This window comes from Crocodylus siamensis, chromosome 1 (assembly GCF_052110815.1).
Source record: "Crocodylus siamensis isolate JL-2025a chromosome 1, ASM5211081v1, whole genome shotgun sequence".
Taxonomy (NCBI): domain Eukaryota; kingdom Metazoa; phylum Chordata; order Crocodylia; family Crocodylidae; genus Crocodylus; species Crocodylus siamensis.
In genome coordinates, this window is record NC_143395.1 from 156811305 (window position 1) to 156832648 (window position 21344).

Here is a 21344-nt window from a genome sequence, read left to right on the forward strand (position 1 = left end):
CAGAGGACATGCTACAAGGACTCATTGAAGGCATACCTCAAGAAATTGGGTGCTGGTATCAAGAGCTGGGAGGAGCTGGCTGCTGACTGATTCCAGTGCTGCTGCAACCTCAACCAAGCAGAAGCCCATTTCAAGTTCAAACCTCTTGGACTCAAAGCAAAGGAGAGCAGGGAGAGGAAAAGGAGAAAAATCCTGGCCTATGGCATACCCTCACCTGTGGAAAAACTGCAGTTTCTGCAGATGGGTCTGTGGCTCTAGGATTGGACTCTTTAAGACACCTCAAGACTGAACAATGAGCTGTGATAGAGATCATCCTTGAATCAAGGGACTGCTAATGTCAACACTCCATTTACATTCTACTAAATGCTTGATTATAGTAACACAAGTAGTACAATTAAAACCATTTATCATAAGTCCTATCCAGGGTCCAAACTAACTGATAAACTCTGAAGAACATTGACTAAACAGTTCTTAAAACCATAAAGGTGAATGAAGACAGGACCTAATAACCTAATCACCTCTGGGCATCTGAATGAAATTCCTTATCATAAAATTCTTTACTTGGCTGCAGAGTCTTCATGATCAACCCCTTTCATTGACATGTACCCAATCAAAGTGTAGATAGAAGATGCCATTAATGATTGTATATCCATGATTGTGAACCCAGAAGTTGAGGAACTGAGGAACTGGTGAAATGTGGAACTGAGCAACCACCAAGAACTGAGAAATTCTAGATATGGCCTACATCCTCCTCCTGAGCAAGAGTATGTTTTTGCATTGTCTGATCCAAATGCTAGTGAAGCATTTGTTTAGCTTTCCAGTAAAGTGATTCTCTTGAAAAGGTATGTTCTCTCTCTATGCTGAGACTCCTCCTACAAAGTATGTCCCTTTTGTCCTAATTTGGGGATAAAGATCTTCCTATCAGTGTGCATGTGCTGTGAAGATCTACAGAAATTGTCTCTGCTTACCGCTTTTAGGAAAGATGCAAGCATCTTGCACTTTTCTCACCACCCAACTTCAGTGTCAGTAAATTAATCCCAGTGGCCCACTGGTAGCTGCCTAACCACAACCCACCCCCCTTCCTCTTTATGTATGCACAGGCAATGTGTAGTGGGCCAAAACTGAGATGTCCCCCATCTGTTGCCCCACCACAGCTCAAGCAGAACATCTATTATTTCCTGCACATCTTTCAAAGTCACAGTCCTATGCAGCTGGACATGCTTAATGGTCATACCCAGCTGACTGACCAACGTCCCTACTGTAGGTTTTCCCTCATTGAACCAACTGTCCACTGACTGATTGCAATTTAGGGTTGCAATTTCTCAAAGCATGATCGCCGCACACTTTTCCACTGACAAAGCGGCTCTTGTTCTGCTGTTTGTGCTGGAGGAATGGGAAAAACTTGGCACGCCCTTCTACTTCTGGAAGTTCTGCAGCCATTGCCATTCATCCCAGGTCTACATCATGAGTTCATCCTACCCATCAGTGCTTTTTTAAAAAGCCCAGATGTGTAGCTTTGCCATGTGGAACCAGTCAATGAATACCAGCAGTGACTTGTGATTATCATATATCCTTCACTCCTCCTCTTTGATCACCTACTCTTCATCACAGCACCCTGACTACTGTGGTAGTGGCTGAACGTCCTCAAATGCTCCCTGTCTCTAGAACAGACACAAGAACTCTGTTGCTCTGGATGGGACCAGCATTTTGGATGGTGAAATAGCAGTAGGAGCAAACAGTGGCATCAGGTTTCATGTCTGTTTTGAAAAAAGGTTAAAAACTATGGAATGGAAGAGAGGGAAGGGTGGGAACTTGAGTCGGAGTGCCCATAAATGCCATAAACAGTGCTTGTAACCTGTACCACTTAAAAAATGTTTCACATGGCAGGGCATTGGTCTGAGCAGTGGTTCTCAACCTTTTTTGTACCAGGCACCCATTTGTAAATACTGATGGCTAGTCCAGAGCCAGTGCCCCTCACTCCCAACCCGCTACCTTCCCCCCACCCCCAGTGTGGGGGCAGGGAGCAGGTATGTAGGGCAGAGGGGATGTATGCCCCAAGCAGTCCCTTGCAGGCTGGAACTCTGCCTCCAAGGGAAAAGCCACAGTTTCCCAGTTTTTTCTCCTTTAAAGGAAAATCAATTTTTCAAGTTTGTTGATCCATTTTTTAAATTTGTTCGTGACCCTTTCATATATTATTGTGACCCACTTTTGGGTCGTGACCCACAAGTTGAGAAACACTGGTGGAGGGGACCCTGGGATGATCCCTACTCTTGGTACACCATGTCTTTCGGTTTCATAACCTCTCCAGCTCAGAATGTACATTGTTGGCAAAAGCAGACAAATGCTATAAGCTTAGCAATGTTGGCAGCCATCTACTGGCAAAAATTCTGCAAGCTTCACAGCACAGACATGGCCTCAGTAATTTTCAGCAATCGCTCTAGTGAAAATACATGAGCACCCTGTGTTCACACTATTCTTGGAGTGTGTAATAGTACAGACACGTGCTAGGTGTCACTCTGTAAACAAAGAACAGCTCCAAGATCAATACAGATGCTTTTCCAAGGAAGATATACTGTTTACAAGTTGCGTATTTGGAGACATCCTTTTATTTTACTCATAACTCAAGCTCATTGAAGTCAAGTAGAATTACAATTAGCAGCTGCTAAGGTCTAACAATCTGTCCTCTGATGTTTAAGATGTTGAAGGCTGGCCCTTCTGCCAAACAGTTGGCTTTCTAAGGGCCAGATTCTCTTTTTTACACTGATTCGTTGCTTACACTGTGAGCAACCTCATTAATTTCACTGGGATAACTCAGAGTACATTACAGTTTCATACTTTACTGCTCAGTACATGTAATGATAGTAGGAACTGGCCCTGTAAGAAGGAACAGAGACAAAATGACAAAGGTAGAAGCTTAATAAAAAGATTAATTTTCAATATATATGTTATTTCCTGGTTCCCTGCTTTCCCCTCATTTCCCGGGCATACATCCACATTGGGATTTGTCAGACTGTAAGGAATGGAGGTCCTAAACATTACATAATTTTTTTATCTTTAATGTCCAGCTTCCTGACCAGAGACTGACAAGAAGAAGGATAAGAAGTTGTGCTCAGGACTTTCAACACCACAAGTGCACTTCTGTTTGCCCCCCTTTCAAACCTTCTGGTCAAGGAAACTTGGAACCTGGCTGAGTGACAAATCTGTAAATGTTTCTGTTCTTCTGAGAAATGAAGAGCTAAATTTAAAACAAAAGGCAAAGCTCTTCCCCTTCTGGCTTTTGCTCAGATTCTGTATAGTATGGAGCACTAAGCAGTGGATAATTTTGTTGCAAAGGAGAGTCTGTATGACAGTCTTCGAGCCATGAGGTTCCCTGATAGTACGAGCCAAGCCCAGGACTGCTTAGTTCAGCTGCTTCCAGAAAACCTAACAAAGAAAACTACTGACACATCTGTACACTGTGCTTACTTCCACCTTTCCTTTTCCAGCTGTTCCTTTGGTGTAAGTTCAGCTGTCATCAAGAATTTAGGTAACACTGAGCTCAGAAAGCTAAAAAATACCACCAGAAAGACAGAAGCAAAGTGTGAAGAGCTCCAGAGAGATGACATTGGAGAGGGCTGTGAGCAACAAAGGCACACCCCATTTTAGTGATGCTGAAGTCTTTCATTCTGAGAGGAAATAGCAACTCAGGCAGGAGACGAAAAGCAGCAGCAGCAGCTTGAAATAGATTGTCTATGAAACAGATACTAGTTGATTTGCATCTCATTTCCCTAATTCTCTCCTAACTTTCCCCAAGGATAAGGGTGCTAAGAGAGGATGTGCCCACAGGAGTTTTGAACTCTGATAAAAAAGTGATCTATATTATAAAATTTGGAAACTACTGCCTGAGGTTTCCCTGAGGAGGTGATAACATCAAGTACAATGAGACTGTTCTCCTGAAGTCCTGCAGATTTTAGTTATACTCCCATCTCAGTCCAAATCCAACAGCCAATTCAACTCCAATTCCAAATGAGGAAACCTCAGTAACTATGTAAGTATCCATGGGTTGTATCTTTTCAACTAGGCCAGCACCCTACTTGCAAGTTCCAGGTCCATGGGCATGGGAGTTCAGATGCCCTCCCCCCTGCCATTATGCTTGACCTGAACCTACAAAAAGGCTGAGAAGCCTACATATTCACAGGCTAAAATATCATCCTTATGAACCATGATCTATCTCCACTCTTCAGGGTGTGAGAGTAGTGGGTATCCCTGATCAGCCGTTTGAAAGCAAGTGCTGGATCTGCTTCTGCTGTCTAGGGCACTCAGCAGCCTTGAATATTGGGCTCACAGTTAGTCGCTTCCTTGCTATGCCTTGTTTTCAAAAGCATCCAGATGACATACTTATCCAGTGCGCCCCACTGTACCAACATGTGTTATTTATTGGATACATAGGCAAATCAAAATCACGACTGGCACTAAAACTGATTATTCAAGTTAACAGGTTTGTTGCTTCCTTCAAAACCTAGGAGAAAAGGAGTGCTTACTTGGTAGTCAAATACAGTATTTCTATAGGGTTCAGCTCAAGATACAGCAAGTTTTCTGTTTATACATAGCCATTTTTCAAAATAAGCTGATATTTTTAACAAGTGTCTGATAATGCTATTTGTTACCAATGTACAAACCAGAGGGATAAGAAAAACAGAAAGCAAGACAAACAAACCAAAATCACCACCCTATAGCCAGTCATGCAAAAATACAGAACTTCTATAAATATGTGGATGAAAAGCTCGGAGATCTGACTTGGGATTTTTGCACTTCCCTTGCTTAAAGTAGAAACTTACTAGATCTCTTTTTCAAAACCTGGTATTTTAAAAATCAACTAACAGGGGAAAATGTTTCATCTGCTTTTCCCCCCAGGTACTTGAAGCTGAAGCCAGATCTATGAAAACAGATTGGAGACATCCATCAACCAAGCCCAGTCAAAGCCATTGCACTGTTGCAATGATGTTGTGAATAATTCAACTGCTGAATTAGAATGTGACATCTTGAGACCCTGAAAGGTAATGTGTAGAGGTCAGGGGAAAATTTCAGTCAAAAGAGGAAGCACAAAGAGGAAGCAGAGTCTTAGTGTTTAAAAAGAACAGCAGAACCAGATCCGAGTTCTGCTCTCGTCTCTGCTGACAAACTCAGTCTGGGACTCCAAGGAAGTCACCTCACTTCTCTGTACACCATTTCTCTACCTCACAGGGGGTCTTAATCACTAGTATTTGTAAACTGTATTGAGTGCCTTAGACAGAAGGTTCTATAAAAGTGTAGTAATAGTAGCTACAATAAGATATATTCAGTGATACTCTTTTGACATCTTGCCTGGATTTATCAAAGTATAACTTTATTTAGAAATTGCCTCTCTCTTACCTAGACAGCTCATCCCGTTTGCTTAAAGCATCATCACCTTGAGGCCAACCTCATCTTATTCTGTACTCTTCTAAAACCCACTTAAATGTTCCAACCCCGTTGTTTCAGATACTTTAAGAGTGGGCTACATTCAAACCACACTAATGAAAAGTGGATGTCTGTCTCCTTGTCTTTGTGTAATACTGCATAACACATCTCATTACCTCACACCACGCAAACCATGCCCCTTGGTGTCTTGGAAAGGAACTGGTTCCATTTTGTTCAGCCCAAATCCTGAAATTTGCAAAAGAGAATGGGTGAAGCACCTGCCACCAGGTCACTAACTGTGCTTCATGCCTCTAGATCCTGATACAATCACAGCTGCATGTTGTGCCCTGTTCCACATTACAATACACAGAATCTTCTTAAGTCAAACCCTTTGGCAGCCCATGAGGAGGTTCTGGTGTTATTCAAAGGTCACTCTTTGAAAGAATACCTAGAAAGTATAACTCAGGGGCTACCAAACTTCTTTTTGGGAAGTAAAGACCTCATTTATCTGCTTAGTCATCATCACACCTTAGTGCAGTGCTGACTTGCTCATACTGCTTGTGCTTCCCAACAAGGCACCGTTCTGATCTGCTGTCCAAACTCAGCCACCTTCATTAGTTGCTTCCCCACCTGACTTTCAGCCTTTCACAGCTCTTAGACAGCCCTTTCACAGAGGACAAACAACAATGTAGCCTTTGATACTACAGCCAGGTCAACACTACAAATCTTGATTGGCACAGCTACAATGGTAAAGGGGTGGGTAGAGGTGTGATCCCTGCGCCTAGAAAAGCTATAGGGTAGAGATGCATTTATACTTGCAAAAATAGTGCTCATTTCATTCAGGGAACTAGTTTAAGAGCCACCAACAAACCCTTTTAAGGGTAGACAAGGCTGTGACCTCTGGAGTATGCTTTCTCCTGGACATTTTTAAGTAAAAATCTCTCTTGGCCTTCCTTCCTTTACAGTGTAGCACTGGTATACCACAGGCCTTCTGATATGGAATCCTTCCCCCTCCTTCTCTTTGTCTTCTTCTCCTTCTGTATTTCTCTAACTTCTGCTTTGGTTATCATTTCTGGACATATGGAAGATCCACATTCCACAGCTCCCTCTGCTCAACTCCTCTCCCTCCTTATCATGAATGTGCTATTCAATTGTCAGTTCCTTGCCACAGCCCAACTTCCTTTCACTGACTGCTCCAAAGATTAGAGGCCTCGAGTCTGCACCCTAGATTCTGCTTCTCCTTACTTTTAACTTTAAATGTGTTCCCAAGTCAGAAACACTTAGCTTTCACCTGAAGATTGCAAAACATGTTCCAAAGACAAGTATGTAAAATTAACTCAATTTTTCATTCATCCTGAGCTTTTAAGAACCAAAAGGGTTGTCGGACTGACAGTCCTCAAACATGGAGATGTCATGGATGGGATGTGAGGGACAACTCATAAAACTGGAATGGGGAGGATGCCAGTTGCTACTCCTAAACATTCCTGGTGCCAAGCAACTCTGCCTGTTCCAGCTCCAGTATGGGAAGCAGTATCTCTTTAAAATAATGCTGCTGTGGGCAATGGAAGTATTTGGAAGGAAGATTACCCCTCTGCTGAGCCCATTAACTTGCATTTAACTATAGCATCCAGAAAAGAATTTAGAAAGCATGATGAAGGCACATGTGCATGTGTAATTGAACTAGGACACTGCTTTCTTCACATTCTGTACCTGTGGTTTTACCTCCTTCTTTAATCTTCTTGGCAGCACTTCATGTAAATGATGGATACTCAGAACAGCTATTTCTTTCTACAAATTACCTCTTCTCCAGTCAGGCTTGGGAAAAGCCTGGGCTCGGAGAAGAAGTGACTTGCCCCAGGTGACTAGAAAAAACACAGATAGATCTTCTGACTCTCATTTCTCACTCCTATCCACTGGACCATACTTCTAACTTTATTTCTTCCATGTTTTCCCCCAACCACTTTTGAGGCACAATATTATAGACAGTCATGATGATGGCTCATGAAAAATTAAAACTCCTTTGCTTTTGTTACACTGTGCTTTTTAATAGCTGCACTATAGCCACAGTTCACAGTAATAATGCAACGTGGAATGTTGCTTCACCCTCTAAAAGTGAGTATATTTCAGATATCTGCTTGGGAAAGGCAGAACAGGAGAATGAGGACCAGGATGTCACAAATAGTGATGGTTTGCCTGGTCTCAGAAAATTCCATTTCTACCCCAGTTATTAATAAAAGGTATCTCCAAGCCACCAGACTTGTGATAAGGGACTAATTAAGAGATATAAATGCTATGTGCTGGAAGTCTTTGAATGATTAATAGAAACATTCACTTACATCTTACAGGATAAGAGAAGCAATAAGAAGGAAGTTTTGTTTTTGTCCTAGATTAGGAGGACAAGGGTCAGTAAGTTTCAAAAGAAAACAAAAAGATCTATAGTTCAAAGCACAATGATCTGTTGGCATTGACCTCAGTCCATGCTGGGATAGGACACTGTATTTGAATTCTGACTAAAGAAGGGAAGTTTGGAGATGAATTAGATGTTGGATAGATTCCAGCTGCTGTGCCAGCTTAGAACCAGTGAAAAAGCTGAGACATACTGAATTAGCTTTCTTCTTTTTACTCTTAGTTGTATGTATTAAGGCCTAGTGCTTTTGCAACTAGAGTGCATGCCATTTCCATTGGCTAATTATTCTGTACTGGCAAAAATACTTTTATCCTGTTATAACATGAGGTAATAGCACAAGTGCCAGAGCATTTATGGTTCAGGGAGAGGTTGTAAATTCAAATCCATCTATTGTTTTTTCTGAATTGGACAGGGTGTTGGATTAGACAGCATCTTGAAATCCCTTCTATCCTTATTTTTCTAAGATTTTCTATGATTCTATAATTGTAGGTACACTAGGACTTTTACCACCATAGAAATGGAATAGAACAACCACAAGGCATACTGCTGCCAGATAAAACTTGTTCCTCATTCCCACCTGATCTTTTATGTACACCTCTTCATAGTCAGCCCCTGCTCTGTCACCCTCAGAATAGCCCGCTTCAGTGCAGGCCACTTAAAGGGATACATTTCCTGACACTGGGCACTGATCTCTGCCCTGCTTTTTTGTTCACTTTTAGGTGCAAATCAAGGTGTTGATGATGATATTTAAATCCTTTAATCACCTGGTACCTACCTGTGAGACTGGCTGTCCTGGTAATCACCAGAGTTAAGATTATCCATGAGGCTCTTGTTGTTGACTCTGGAGTTAAGCTACCCTAGGCTGCCAGGAGGCTTTTAGCTGACAGCAATGCCTTCAGAATTAGCTCCTTTTCACAGATCACTAGCACTCCGCTCAAGTGAGATTCAAGGCATGATGCAAGATGTACTTATTTTATTTAGCTCTACTTTGATTTTCTCCTTCCCAATCATGCTACATATAATTAATATGCTTCAAGTAACACTGTGCTGCTCCAGTGACAAAGAATGGGCAGACCAATATACTAAATACAGGAAACAGCTGCAAGGAGGTATTAAGAAAGAGGTATCATGTGATACCTACAAGGAGGTATCACATGATATGACATGAGAGGGATTTTTTTAAAAGGGCAAACTGGGGAGAGGACAGAAAACACAGTGCAAAGAAGGAAGAGGGTTAGTGCTAAAACCCTTCTCTGAAATGGCGTATTTCCAATTTTGCAGAGATTGTAAGCCAGAAAGAGTCAACATGTGACTATGCATCTGGTTTCAGGGATTCTGAGGAAGTGTAGCCAGTAGCTGCAGTGGAGCCCACAATCTTTGTCTGCACGACAGCCAAAGAAGCAAGAGAGTCTGAAGAATCAGTCAAAGAGGACTTTGTGTTCAGCCACGACAACAATCAGCCATCAAGGGACAGATTTTTCTTACATACCATGAGTGAAAGAAGGCTCCTTCAGGTGTTTTTGCATCTGAAAGGAAAACTAGCCACAGACACAAGCCACATAACTCAGAAGCAAGTTTCCATGGCAAGTGGGGTATTTACATCTGGAGCCTTGATTTGGGTGCTTCTCCAAAGAAACCCTCTTTTGAGTTAAAGTAGCCTGCTGTACTCTGGTTTTCCTAACACAACTCAAGTTCTACCAGCAAAAATGTGGTTGTGTCTACACTCAGAGCCCCTGCCCTCACAGGGGAGCCATCAGAAAGTGTGCCGGTCCCTAACCCAATCCAGCTTCATTATATTAGTCCTTGCCTAGTGCTGAAAAGTGCAGAGTAGGCCGGGGGAAGAAAGGAGCCTGGTGGAGCTGAGAGAGGTGGTAGGTACTTTCAGTAGAATGAAGAAAAATCAATGGGACCCTAACAGCTAATGTCATGGAAAGTGAATACCAGCTTATATTAGCCTGAAGCTTAGCCACATAAGCTACCCCCGCTTGACGACAAAGCCCTTCACATCTCAACCATCTGTTTGAATCCATTGATTAAAAGGTGCTACAGTATTATCTAGTGCAATTCTGGATATATCCAGTGGTATCTTGTATCTCTTTATATCTCCATCTTGTCTCTCTCTTCAGTTACAGGCTTGGTTTCCTGCTCTTCTCTTTGGGTGTAACCATACAGTCCAAACACTCTGAGATGGGATCTCTGGGCTTCATTCCTAAGCCTGCCAGCAACTCAAGCCAAATTTAGTTCTGGCATCTGTAAAAAAAGCCTCCCTCAAGAAGCCTATGACAGAACTCTTTGCAGTGACAAATAAACTGCATTTTCAAAACAAAGTGTTATTTATCCATCCCTCAAAGACACAAACAATAAAAAGAACAGGCCTATATGCGTGGGTATTCCTTACACCTCTGAAAGTCCCTATTCAGCCAAGCTAATGCCATTTCTGGCAGGAAGAAATGGGCTTTTCTGCGTGCATGAGAGGCAAGGGTTTTCTGTGGTATCTTTTATTAGACCAGCTGTATAGCTAGCTCAGAGAGAAGCTGAACAAAGCATTGGGGCAAAAAGTGCCCCAGCACTTTAGGTCACATCTGCATGCAGCTGGTTTGTTCTCTCTGTGCCTCCCAGTCAGCCCCAGACTGGCAACTTTTCACTGATACGCTTAAGGCAGACAATTCCATTTACCCAAATCACTGCCCTTTTCTATGGTCTTTCAGGTTTAGGAGTTTCTTTCATTGTTCACTTAGCCTTGGGAAGAGTCAACCATTCTAATATGGATGGAGCCAATCAGGTAGGTTCTCCTTCATGGATGGTCCTGTCCTCATTACCTTCCTCTGCTCTGAAGGCATGGACTGCTGACTGCCTTACCTTTGCTATTGTCTCATCTCTTGTGAGTTTCTTACTGAGACACCTACCTTGCTCGTTAAATATAACTCAGATATTCCTCAGTTTGTTATACTATCTAATGGCTGTTTACTACTCTCAGTCCTGTTCCTAGTAGGCAGATGTCCCCATCACAAACAGCACCTTTGCTTGCAGTCTGAGAAGTATGGCCTAGGAAACAGCACTATTTTCTCTCTGAGATAGGTTTCCCGTGAAATTTTAGAGGTGCCCAGGCAGGGATGTGCACATGGGCAGAGCCTAATCTGCTCATCCCAACTGTGCTAATTTTCACTACAAGAAAGCACACATATTTAAAGGAACTACACATTTTTACCCCTAATTACCTGACCTTTGCTAAAGAAATTGCAAGGAAGTGCCCTCCAGAGACTCAAGTCAGGGGAGAAGCTAGAGAAAGCAGTCCAAGCAGGGACCCACAGACTGGGATGTCATCACACTGCTTTTTAATCATTCTCTCCCCTGTCCTCTTTGACTGCTGCTTCACCCCTCCTGCCCGCTCCCTCCCTTTGCTGCTCCATCCAGCTATACCCCTCTTCCACTGACAAGATTCAAACACAAAGCAACCTACAGTTTGAATTATGGTGATGTCTGCAGCCAGCACACTGCAGCATTCACCTTGCTGTTCCCCTTCCTTGTGCTCTCTCATCTATAGCAGGAACTGTCTACCACTGTTTATTCAGAACCTAAAACAGTCGGGTCCATTCTTGGCAGGTTACTAGGAACTACTGTAATAAATGTAATTTAATCACAATAATCATAAAAATCTTAAATTATGTTTGCACAGTGCTTAGCAAAATAGGACCCCATCCTCTGTTGGCTCCTAGGCTTTCCTGGAATAAACACAATCAATAATAAAGTTTAGAATTAGTTTTGATGGAAAAAAATAGTATATTACAAGACACTGAAGGACTTCAGGTTATAAATGATGTCAGAATAATTAAACAGTCCATTCATTGAGTTTGCATTTTCATAAATAGTCTTTCACCTCTCTTCTAATTAAACTCCATATCTAGAACACAAATGCGATAACTAGGTAGGACCAGTGATGACTTTGCCAGGTAAACAGTAGGTGGGCAGCTGGCTGGGGACAAGGCCATTTTTTGAGCATATGCACTGTATCCAAGCAATGCCACAAAGGAAAACAGTAAGGGACCTAGAAAAGAAGTGGACTCACACGTGATTTATCTTGGACTTTAAATTCTCATCATAAAAACTGATATAAAAAGAATAGTGTAATTCAAGAGTAGGTCAGGGTTTCACCTAACAGGAGAGAGAGACACATGGCAGTTCTCATTTCTAGCAACAATAATTAAAGAGGGGGGAAAAAAGAAAGAAAACCCCACTTCCTTCTTCACCTACATCCTGTGCAACCCATAATTCTCTTCAGTGTGAAGTGCAGCAAGTGTGGTCACAGAACACTAAAATGGCTCCAAAACTAGCTTCAAAACCACACCAAGTAGGCAGAAAGCAGAACTAAGAAATGACCCAAGGTCTCAGACCTCTTATCATTCCACACAGTCTAACAGAAAGAGCTTTCTTCTGTGCTGTGACTATCTTATCATCACTCCTTTTGATATAACCTTTGTCACCTTCCTCCCCCCTAGTTCCTATTACTGGTAGCTACTTCTTTCATGGACTCATCTAAAACTTGCAGTGTAAGCTCCTTAGGGTAAGAGCCAAGACCTTGTGCTTATCCTGTAAAGCATTCCAGATGTGTTGCAGAAAGCAGCAACGTTAAGTGAGGGCGCACTGTGAAACGTGTAACTGGGTTCATCAGCTCTATTTCTTATATCTCTCCAGCTAATTAATTCAAATAACATTTCCCACTAAATGGTTTGAAAAGCACACAGTATGGATAATATTTATTGTACTACTGTAACACCTAAGGGACAGAGCAAATGTCAGGTCCTATTGTGCTTCTAACTCTCCCTCACCAGAAAGAGACAGCCCCTACCCTGAAGAATTTAACAGTCTATCGCATCCAGGACTGAGAGAGTGGGATTGTCACCCTGACAGCTCAGTCTTCAGTTTCTGTTGGGAGTCCTAATAAGATGATAATTTGTGATGATTGTTCTATATGCAGCTGGAACGGACTGGAAGACTGTACCTAAACTTCATATTGCTTTGAGATCAGGTATCCAAATCAAGATCCAAACCACTACCAAACGTTGGTTTGCAGAAAACTCAAGCCATCTGTATTTTTGTCTACATTAATGTGAAGCAGACAGAGGCTGAAAAAGGAACCATTGACTAGTGCCTGCCACTCTCCTGAACTACAAATGTTCACAGGGCCCATCATCTTAGTTTGCATTTTGTTCTCTAAACCGAAATTTGATGGAGAAGGAGACTGCACCAAAACTGCACTAATTTTGCCCATCTCTCTCATATGTGTGGTCTGCTGGAGGTTTCAGCGAGACTAAATTTGCCCTATGCACAGTTGTCAGGCAAATACCCTCAGTGCCACTTTTTTATGTCTATATTTTAACTTTTTTTAAAATAATGACTAGAAAACTGAAAAAAAAGCACTGAAAGAAACCAATTAAGCTTACTGGAAAGAAGGCTTTCTATTAATTATTATACTAAGTTATATTGCCAATACGATACTATGGGTGGTTATTCTGAATAGCTTCTTCAGTGAAGCAAAAATTACATGCAATTAACCCTTAGAAAACTGACCAATATAATGAAACTTTCTACCATGATATCTCTTCTAACTGAATGACTTGGCTTAAAGATTAGCAGCTTAAAGACTTGCGAAGGAAAAGAGGGGGAAAAGGTATTTAAGAATTATCATCACAGTTAAGACAATCTGACCAGAGACACTGGGAAAACAGGTATATTAAAAAAAATTAAATTAAAAAAAAATTCAGAGAAAATGCAGAGGCAAAACAGCTATGTTTTAATGTTCTGCTAAAAGTTATAAAGGTTGTGACTACACCTTCTTAATGATCAGTCTCAAAACTAGCACTGGACATACCAAAATCAACTTTGTTAATAAGCAGCATTTTCAGGATCCTGAAGCAAATAGGAAATACAAGCAATTCAATTTTAATTTAAATATGTTGCTCTAAGAAAAGGATGAAGCATAGGGCAAGACTTAAAGTAATGCTAAATGACTTTAAATGTGAACAGATTCTTTCCAGGTACAAGATTATCCTCATTTATTATTTGCATCTCAGTAGTGCCTAGAGACTCAGTTATGGATCAGGACCTTACTGTGCTAGGCCAGTGATTCTCAACCAGGGTTCTGGATCACGCTGGGATGCTCCCAGTCCTTTGATGGGAGACGGGAGATGGAGGTGTGAGGAGATAAGCAGATAAAAACCAAGCAGATAAGCCACGCTCAGCCTTATCCCTGCCTGGAAGGTCCGTCTCCCTTACTACCCAATGTCCGCGTAAGGAGGTAAGCACAGTAGTATAGAAACCAGTGTTTGAAATGAAGTGCCACCCAATTCACAAGTGATGGAGGGGTGCCTCAAGTCCAGAATGGTTGAAACCCACTGCACTAGGCCCTGTACAACATGAAAGAGAAAGGATGCCCCAGCTGAAACAGTTGACAGCCTAGGTAAAACTAGCATTGTTACCATGGGGACTTTGGGGCTACAGATCAGCTGACCGGCACTGACAGCTAACACCTAATCCCTGCAGGGATGTACAGGCCCTACTTAAACATAAAGCCCCAGTGCATAAATGAAACCCAACCCACTGAAGCCTGCTGGAGGCTAGTGCAGAGGCCAGAGATCATTGTCACAGACCGTGGGAGGGCCGATGGAGGGTAAATTCCCCAGTGATGTGCAAAAGGTATGCGCAAGCCACAGGCTGGAGGCACCTGGGTTGGCCAGGACCATGCAACCCTCCTGGGTTGGATTCCTCACAGCTTCACTGCCCCCCTGCTCAGAGTCAACTGGGGGGTAGGAGCAAAAGCAAGAGCAGGACCAGCACCCCATGCCTCTTAGGGCCCCTCACGTGGGTGAGGGACACACAGAACTGCCAAGAGGGACTGCTGGAGAGGGGAGAAACAGGAGGCACCTGGCCCTGCCTGTCTGCCTGCTCCACTGCACCCCCATAGGAGAGGGGCAGGGCGGCTCAGTGCCCACCCCCATGGGAGAGGGATTAGGATTAGGGTTAGTGCCCTAGGATTAGTGCTCAGTGCCCAACCCCATGGGCTACAAGTTTTAGTAGGGTAGGCTGGAACAGCCGTTCTCCTCCAGGTTTGTATAGCGCCTGGCCCAGGGCTCAGTGCCAACCCCCATGGGGGGGAGGGGGAGTGCCTGCTCCCATGGGTGATGGATGGGTTCAGCACCCACTCCCATAGTAGAGGAGCATGGGGGGGGCTCAGTGCCCACTCCCATGGGAGAGGAGTGGGAGGGAAGTGTTCAGAGGGGCTGTGCCCACCCTCACACCAGAGGGGCGGGGGAGGGGGCGCTCAGTGCCCCTATGGCAGGGGGCAGGAGCGGGGGTGTTAGCTCCCCTCCCCCCGGGCGAGCCCGCGCGGCCGTACCTGGATGAGGTGCTCCAGCGCCGGCCCCTGCAGGCACGTGTAGTTGCCCAGCAGGTCCCACTTGCCCTGCAGCAGGCGGCGCGCCGCGTCGCGCTCGGCCGGGCCCTCGAGCGCCCAGAAGGCCGCGCTGCCCAGCAGCAGGTAGCCCAGGTAGGCGAGCAGCAGCAGCGCCGTGCGCGACCCGCTCATGGCCCCGGCCCAGCACATGGCCCCGGCTCCGCGCCCGGCCCGGCCCGGCTGCTGGCGCGGGGCGGGGCCAGCGCGGGGGCGGCTCCCGCGGGCCCTCCCCCTGCAGCCCCCCGCGCCCCGCGCGGCAGCCCCGAGGGCGGCGGTTTCGGGCAGGACGTCGCCTCATGAGCTTGGCTCCGGGCTGGACGCCGGGGCTCCTCTCACGCAGCGCGTGTTTGCTGGGCAGCCCGGGCTCTCCTTTCTTACCGCGACTCAGCAAGCGGTGGGTGTTGCCAGTTCTCCTAACCTTCGGCGTTGTCCTTCCAGTCTGCGCTGCGGGAAGGTGATCAAGGTCGCTCTTTCTTCCAGCTGGCTGTACCTCTATCAGAGAGAGAGCTCCGCTGTTCACAGGCGCAGGCTTTGAGAACGACGCCCAAAATCAGGAGAGTTGGCAACACGGAAAGAGTTGGAAAACTTCTTCTTGGGAAGCTTTCAGGTACAACCGCCCTTCTTCAGGCACAGGGCGCGTCTGCTTGGTGAAACACTTAACTCTGTAGCATGCCTCGTTCATTGCCGGCCACCTTGAACCCTGGCAAGGTCAGCTTCAAGAGAGCACCCAGGAATAAAGAACCAATTTCAGCCCCATAAGGGGAGCCCCCATCTCCTCCCTGTGGTCCCGCAGCTCCCCCTGCCCTGCCCAGGCTCCAGCATGGCCTCCCTTCCCCCCCCTCAGCTGTCTGGTCCCAAGGGCCCCCACCCTGCACCCATAGTCTGTGACCAGCGGGATGCCAATGGCAGCAGGTTGCCAATGCGCTTGGTGGAGCATGGCCTCCTTTCCCCCCCAGCTGTCTGGTCCCAAGGGCCCCCACCTTGCACCCATAGTCTGTGACCACAGCAGGATGCCAGTGCACTTGGTGGAGAATGACAGCTCCAGCCCCCTGAGCCGTGGCACTCCCATGTCTGGAGGGCACATGGCCCCCCAAACAACCCCATGGGCCTTTTCTAAACTGCCTTCCTGGCTTGCCAAAGTGCTGGGTCCCCACGTGCTTCCCGCGTACAGACTTGTAGACCTTCTGGGTAGGGTTTGCCAGCCCTCCTGGACTGGCTGGGAGCCTAGCAGAATCAGCATCGATCCCCCCAGTGACTACTGAAAGCAATCTGGGAGATTTTAATAGGATATTTTAAGAAAATAAAATGAATGACATTATGTCATGTTGGGGGAAAAAATCTCCTAGAATAACTTCAATTAGAGTTGGCAACCCTACTTCCCAGACAGTTCTTGCTACCAGCTTCTGGGTGGTCCCTACTGAAGCAGTTTACAGCCTAGGTGAAATGTAATATTGTTACTATGGGGGCTTTGGGCCTACAGACCAGATCGCCGGCATTGGACAGCTACACCTAATTCCTGTCCGGATATACAGGACCCGCTCAAGTCTATAGCTCCAGTTCTAGAAATGATGGCTAGTGAAATGGCACTGAAGTCTGCTGCAGACTGCACACATACCATCTAATTCTCTGTAACACAGTGGGTGGGAGGCAAATTCCACAGCGATGTGTAAGGGTGGGTGCAAGCCACACACTGGTACCTGGGGCAGCCACAGTGATGAAGTGATGAAATTCACAGCAGCTTCACTCCCCATCCTCCCCTCCCAGAATCAATTAAGGAGGGGATGACCAAAGCAAAGGCAAGTGGTGCCACTGCCTGACACCTCTTACTCCCTGGCTCAGAGTGGGTGGGGAGATACTGAGGAGGAATCAAACTGCTGAGAGGGGTTGCTTTAGAAGAGAGAAATTCAGAGGAAAGTGTCAGCTGGGGCTAAGCAGGCTCTCTTGTGGGCTTTACTGATCTCAATCAGCCGGTGTGCTTGGGGGTCTCTTCTTCCCTGTGTTGTCTAGGCAGGGTGTGATTAATGCACATGTCTTGACAGCTCATCCTCATTATCTCATTACCTCCTACCTATTCTGGTAATTGTGGCAGCCCATCCAGGTCTTTCTGTGTTTGGTCTCTGAGGCCTATTGTGTTAATGGTTCATCTAAGTCTCATTCACAAAGCTGCAGACAGGCTTGTTGACACCTCCCTATGAGTGTGTTATATTTCAAGAATGGATAGCATTGGGCATGTTGCTGTTTTCCAAAGGGTTCTGTTTCATCTGCCAATATAAATTGACCACAATCATTGAACCCAGAGATATTCAAACTGTGGTCTCTGAAACCCTTAACAGTGTTACTGGTGACCTGCAGAAAGGCTGGTGACCCTGCCTTCCTCATTATGCCTAGCTAGGAAATCACAGTACATAGCAGTTTCAGATATTGTCTTGATACAGTTTAGCTGTGTAAGCAATCACTGGGGATGCTCCAGGACTAATATTTGCAGGTGAAGGGGAGAGAAATGAAAACATGAAACCACATCTATCCTGAGCTATGATCCATGCTTTAAAAAATTGAAATCTCTTGATCTAATCAGTGCCTTTTCCTAGCAGGGCTGGTGCTTTCTACACTTGTTAGTAGAAAAAAATTGTTAATTTGATGGATTAGTCTGTTGTGCAGAACTGCATCAAGTGCTTCTTTAAGTCTCAAATAGTATAGGCCTTATCACTTCAAGCTTTTCCTGCAACAAGAAACAACTGTCCCTTTCCCCTCCTCCAGCTGAGACACCAAAGATGTACTAAGTTAAAGCTTGGACCAGAAACCCATGCAGGGACAAGAGAAGAAGTAAAAAGTAGCCTTTTAATCCCTTAGCAGGGTACCTGGATCTTGTGTCTGTTTATACGCCAGACACCAGAAGAGGAAAAGTGGGTGTAATTTGTTACTGGCACATGGGGTAGAATGGAGAGTACTGTGCCTTTCTTAGCCTGTCATTAAGGCTTCTATCTAGATTTTGGAGTTAAAGTTGCTCAAGTGTATTTCCTTGTAACACAAATATTACACATAAATATCAGTTAAAGCAATACTCACACAAAGTGTGTGGTTAACAAGCAGTAGTGGTTAATAAGTCACTTTCATCATAACGTTCAACCACACTAGTATAGCGACATCTTCTCACATATCTTTTGTGAAAATGTTGTTGGAAGTCCATTTGCACTGGTATAGATTATGTAAGATCTATACAGGCCTTGACCTGATAGATCAGTGCCCTGGTGGATCAGTACTGGCAGACAAATGACTTACACTGCTCAGGGAGGTGTTTGGACCTGCCCAGCATAAACCCAGGTTTTTACCAACAGGATTCAACATCACGGGCAGATGCATGTAGATGGTAACTGTCAATCCTCTGGATCATGGTGTACACGTAAGAGGTCTAGTCAGGTGTCTGATTAATCTGCTTGTGGCTGACAGTCCCAATTCGACACAACTTGTTACAAGTTTCACAAGTCCTTGTGTTGTGTGATTAGAGTTCAAGTTTACAGTGTGCTGTTTTCTTCTTTCTCACTTCGCTTTTGTGCACCCAGTACCAGACATTCCCTCCAATTCAGACAGGAATTTACACACTTCTCCCAGCTTTCTACATCGATGTTGAATGACTTCATATAATTTTTGCACACATTGTGGTACCACCATAGGGGGTGACCCCACTTTCCACAGCTGTCTCAAATCTCACTTTACAAAATATTCGTGAAGAGGTGATCACCTCCCATTCTTCTGACATGACTGAGCCATCGCAACCTCCTCTTTTTGATAGTTGTTTCCAAGGGTGTTTGCAAATGTAGCCCTCCCCACCCCCAAAAGCACTTTATTTAAACTCGGTGCATTCCCATGCCAGGCTCTGTGCATGCCCAGAAGCGGGAGCACATTACTTTAACCCTGCTCTGCAGCATCTGTAAAGATCAGGTGCTTTAGTGGGGCTTTTTTGGCACTTTTGTCTAATAGCTGACTGAATCAGCTTTAGCTAAAAGCGCCAAAACCCCCCCGCTAAAGTGCCCGATCTATACAGATGCTGCAGAATCAGGCTGAAGTAACATGCTGCTGCTTCTGGTAAAGTGCAATTTTGTTTTGGTTTTTTTAACATCTGAAAGCAGCCTAGGTGTATCAGTCTTACATGCTGCAGCACCTCTGTATTTGGTATTTTGTCTTCCTGTGTTATTTTAGGGATCTTAGGCAGGCATGTCACGTGCAAGCAGTTCAATCTCTTGATAAGCCTAGCATATGTAGTCCACATTTCTGAACCATGAAACGGAGAACAGCACACAAGCTTCATAAATTCGCATCTTCACCTTTATAGGTTGCTATTATTCCATGGACATTTCTGTAATAGCCTGAAATTCTTAGTTGCTTTTCTGATTCTGTTAGTTCAGTCTGAAGGTCAAGATTCCTGCTGATCATAGAACTGAAGTAGTAAAAGCTGTCAATGACACCAAGAGATTTACCCTCCAGAGTGATGTATTGGTTTTTCTACCCCTTGGTACATGATCACTACAGTCTTCTTGAGACTAATTGCCATCCCAAAGCTCTTGCATGATTTTGAAAATCTGCCCATGAGATTTTGCAGGGAAGATTCACTGTGGGCAACCCAGGCTGTGTCATCCACAAACAGGAATTCTCCCAGTACCAGCTCTTTCACTTTGGTTTTTGCTCTAAACCATGCAATGCTGAACAAGTCTCCATATAGTCTGGTTCAAAGATAAATGCCATCATTGCTGTCCTTGAGTGTATGAAGAAGTAAGAATGAAAAGTAGATGTTAAAGAGCATGGGGGCTAAGCCACAACCTTGTTTCATCCTGTTGTTAATATCAGACGCATTTGATTCTTTGTTTTCATATACTACAGTTGCCTTCATACCTTGATGTAATGAATGAATGATGTTCAAGAATTTGGGGGGACAACCCAGTTTCTTCAGAACAGTAAAAAAGCTGTGTCTTTTCACCATATCAAAAACCTTTGTCAGATCAATGAAGGCTATGTACAGTGGCATCCGTTTTTCTCTACACTTCCCTTCCAGTTGCTTGACTGAAAATATCATATCAAGGGTGGAACATCCTGAGCAACAATTGCATTAACTTTCATGATAGATTCTTTCATGTAGAGACTGCAGCCTAGGGAGCATAATGTGGGTGACTATTTTTCTGCCAATATTCAACTGGGAAATACTTCATAGTCACTTCTATCCCCTTTATTTTTGTATAATTGTACAAACCGAGCATCTTTAAAATCTCACAGTACTGCCTCCTCTTTCCAGTAGAGCAGTATAACATGTAAGGATATGCTAATATAAAGTAAGTTTTACTAGTAACACTTGGTAGTGTATCACAAACACGAAGGTAGTAGAGATCTCAACATATTCCTCAAAGAACTGAAAAATCAGCTTGCACTGTGCACAGCCTCAAGTAGTACTCTCCAATGCACAGTTATTTAATATCTGAGTGATGCTAATAATTTTAAAATCAGAATCTCAGTATCTCCATAGACTGTACATCGGAACTTATAAGGGTGCGAAAATGATCACATACAAGATTACATTCAAAATTTGACATCTCATCAAAGTGGGCAAATGTCTTTGATTTTTTTTAACTTATTTTAAAAATCAATTACTCACACAATGCAACCTACTAGAAGTAACCATACTGAAATATTACATACATGTATCTACACTAGTTAATACATAGATGTTATATAAAAATATTATGTAAAACATCCCAACAAATGAAAGTTAAGGCCTAGTGTCTAGAAGTGCACCCATTTGCAAATTAAAAAAAAAAAATCAATAAATTATTGCTTTAGAACAATTGAAAAGGAAAAGGTGAGGCCACTTCAAATTCCTAAAAGGACCACTTAAAATGCTTATAACAAATACAGTAATTGAAAGATTAACCTGCAAATCCTGAATGATTTCATTTTGTGCTTAGACTAAATGCTGTAAGTTTGGCGGGCTATTCTACATGTGGGATTTTCAGCCTTTTTCACCTCAGACCCCCAAAACATTTGTGATTTCCTGCCAGCATCCATCTGAATCCCACAGTTCAA

General features: G+C 44.0%; 1 protein-coding gene across 1 annotated transcript in view; it reads right to left on the reverse strand.

Annotated features, from left to right (window-relative positions):
* The window catches only part of KCNK17 (potassium two pore domain channel subfamily K member 17), a 35678-nt gene extending 20134 nt beyond the window's left edge, over window positions 1-15544 (reverse strand). Inside the window, exon 1 of the mRNA XM_090046707.1 lies at window positions 15219-15544. Coding sequence (XP_089902833.1) covers window positions 15219-15425 — 207 coding nt within the window. The 5' untranslated portion in view covers window positions 15426-15544. The remainder of the gene's footprint in view (window positions 1-15218) is intronic.
* Between the last annotated feature and the right edge of the window lie 5800 nt (window positions 15545-21344).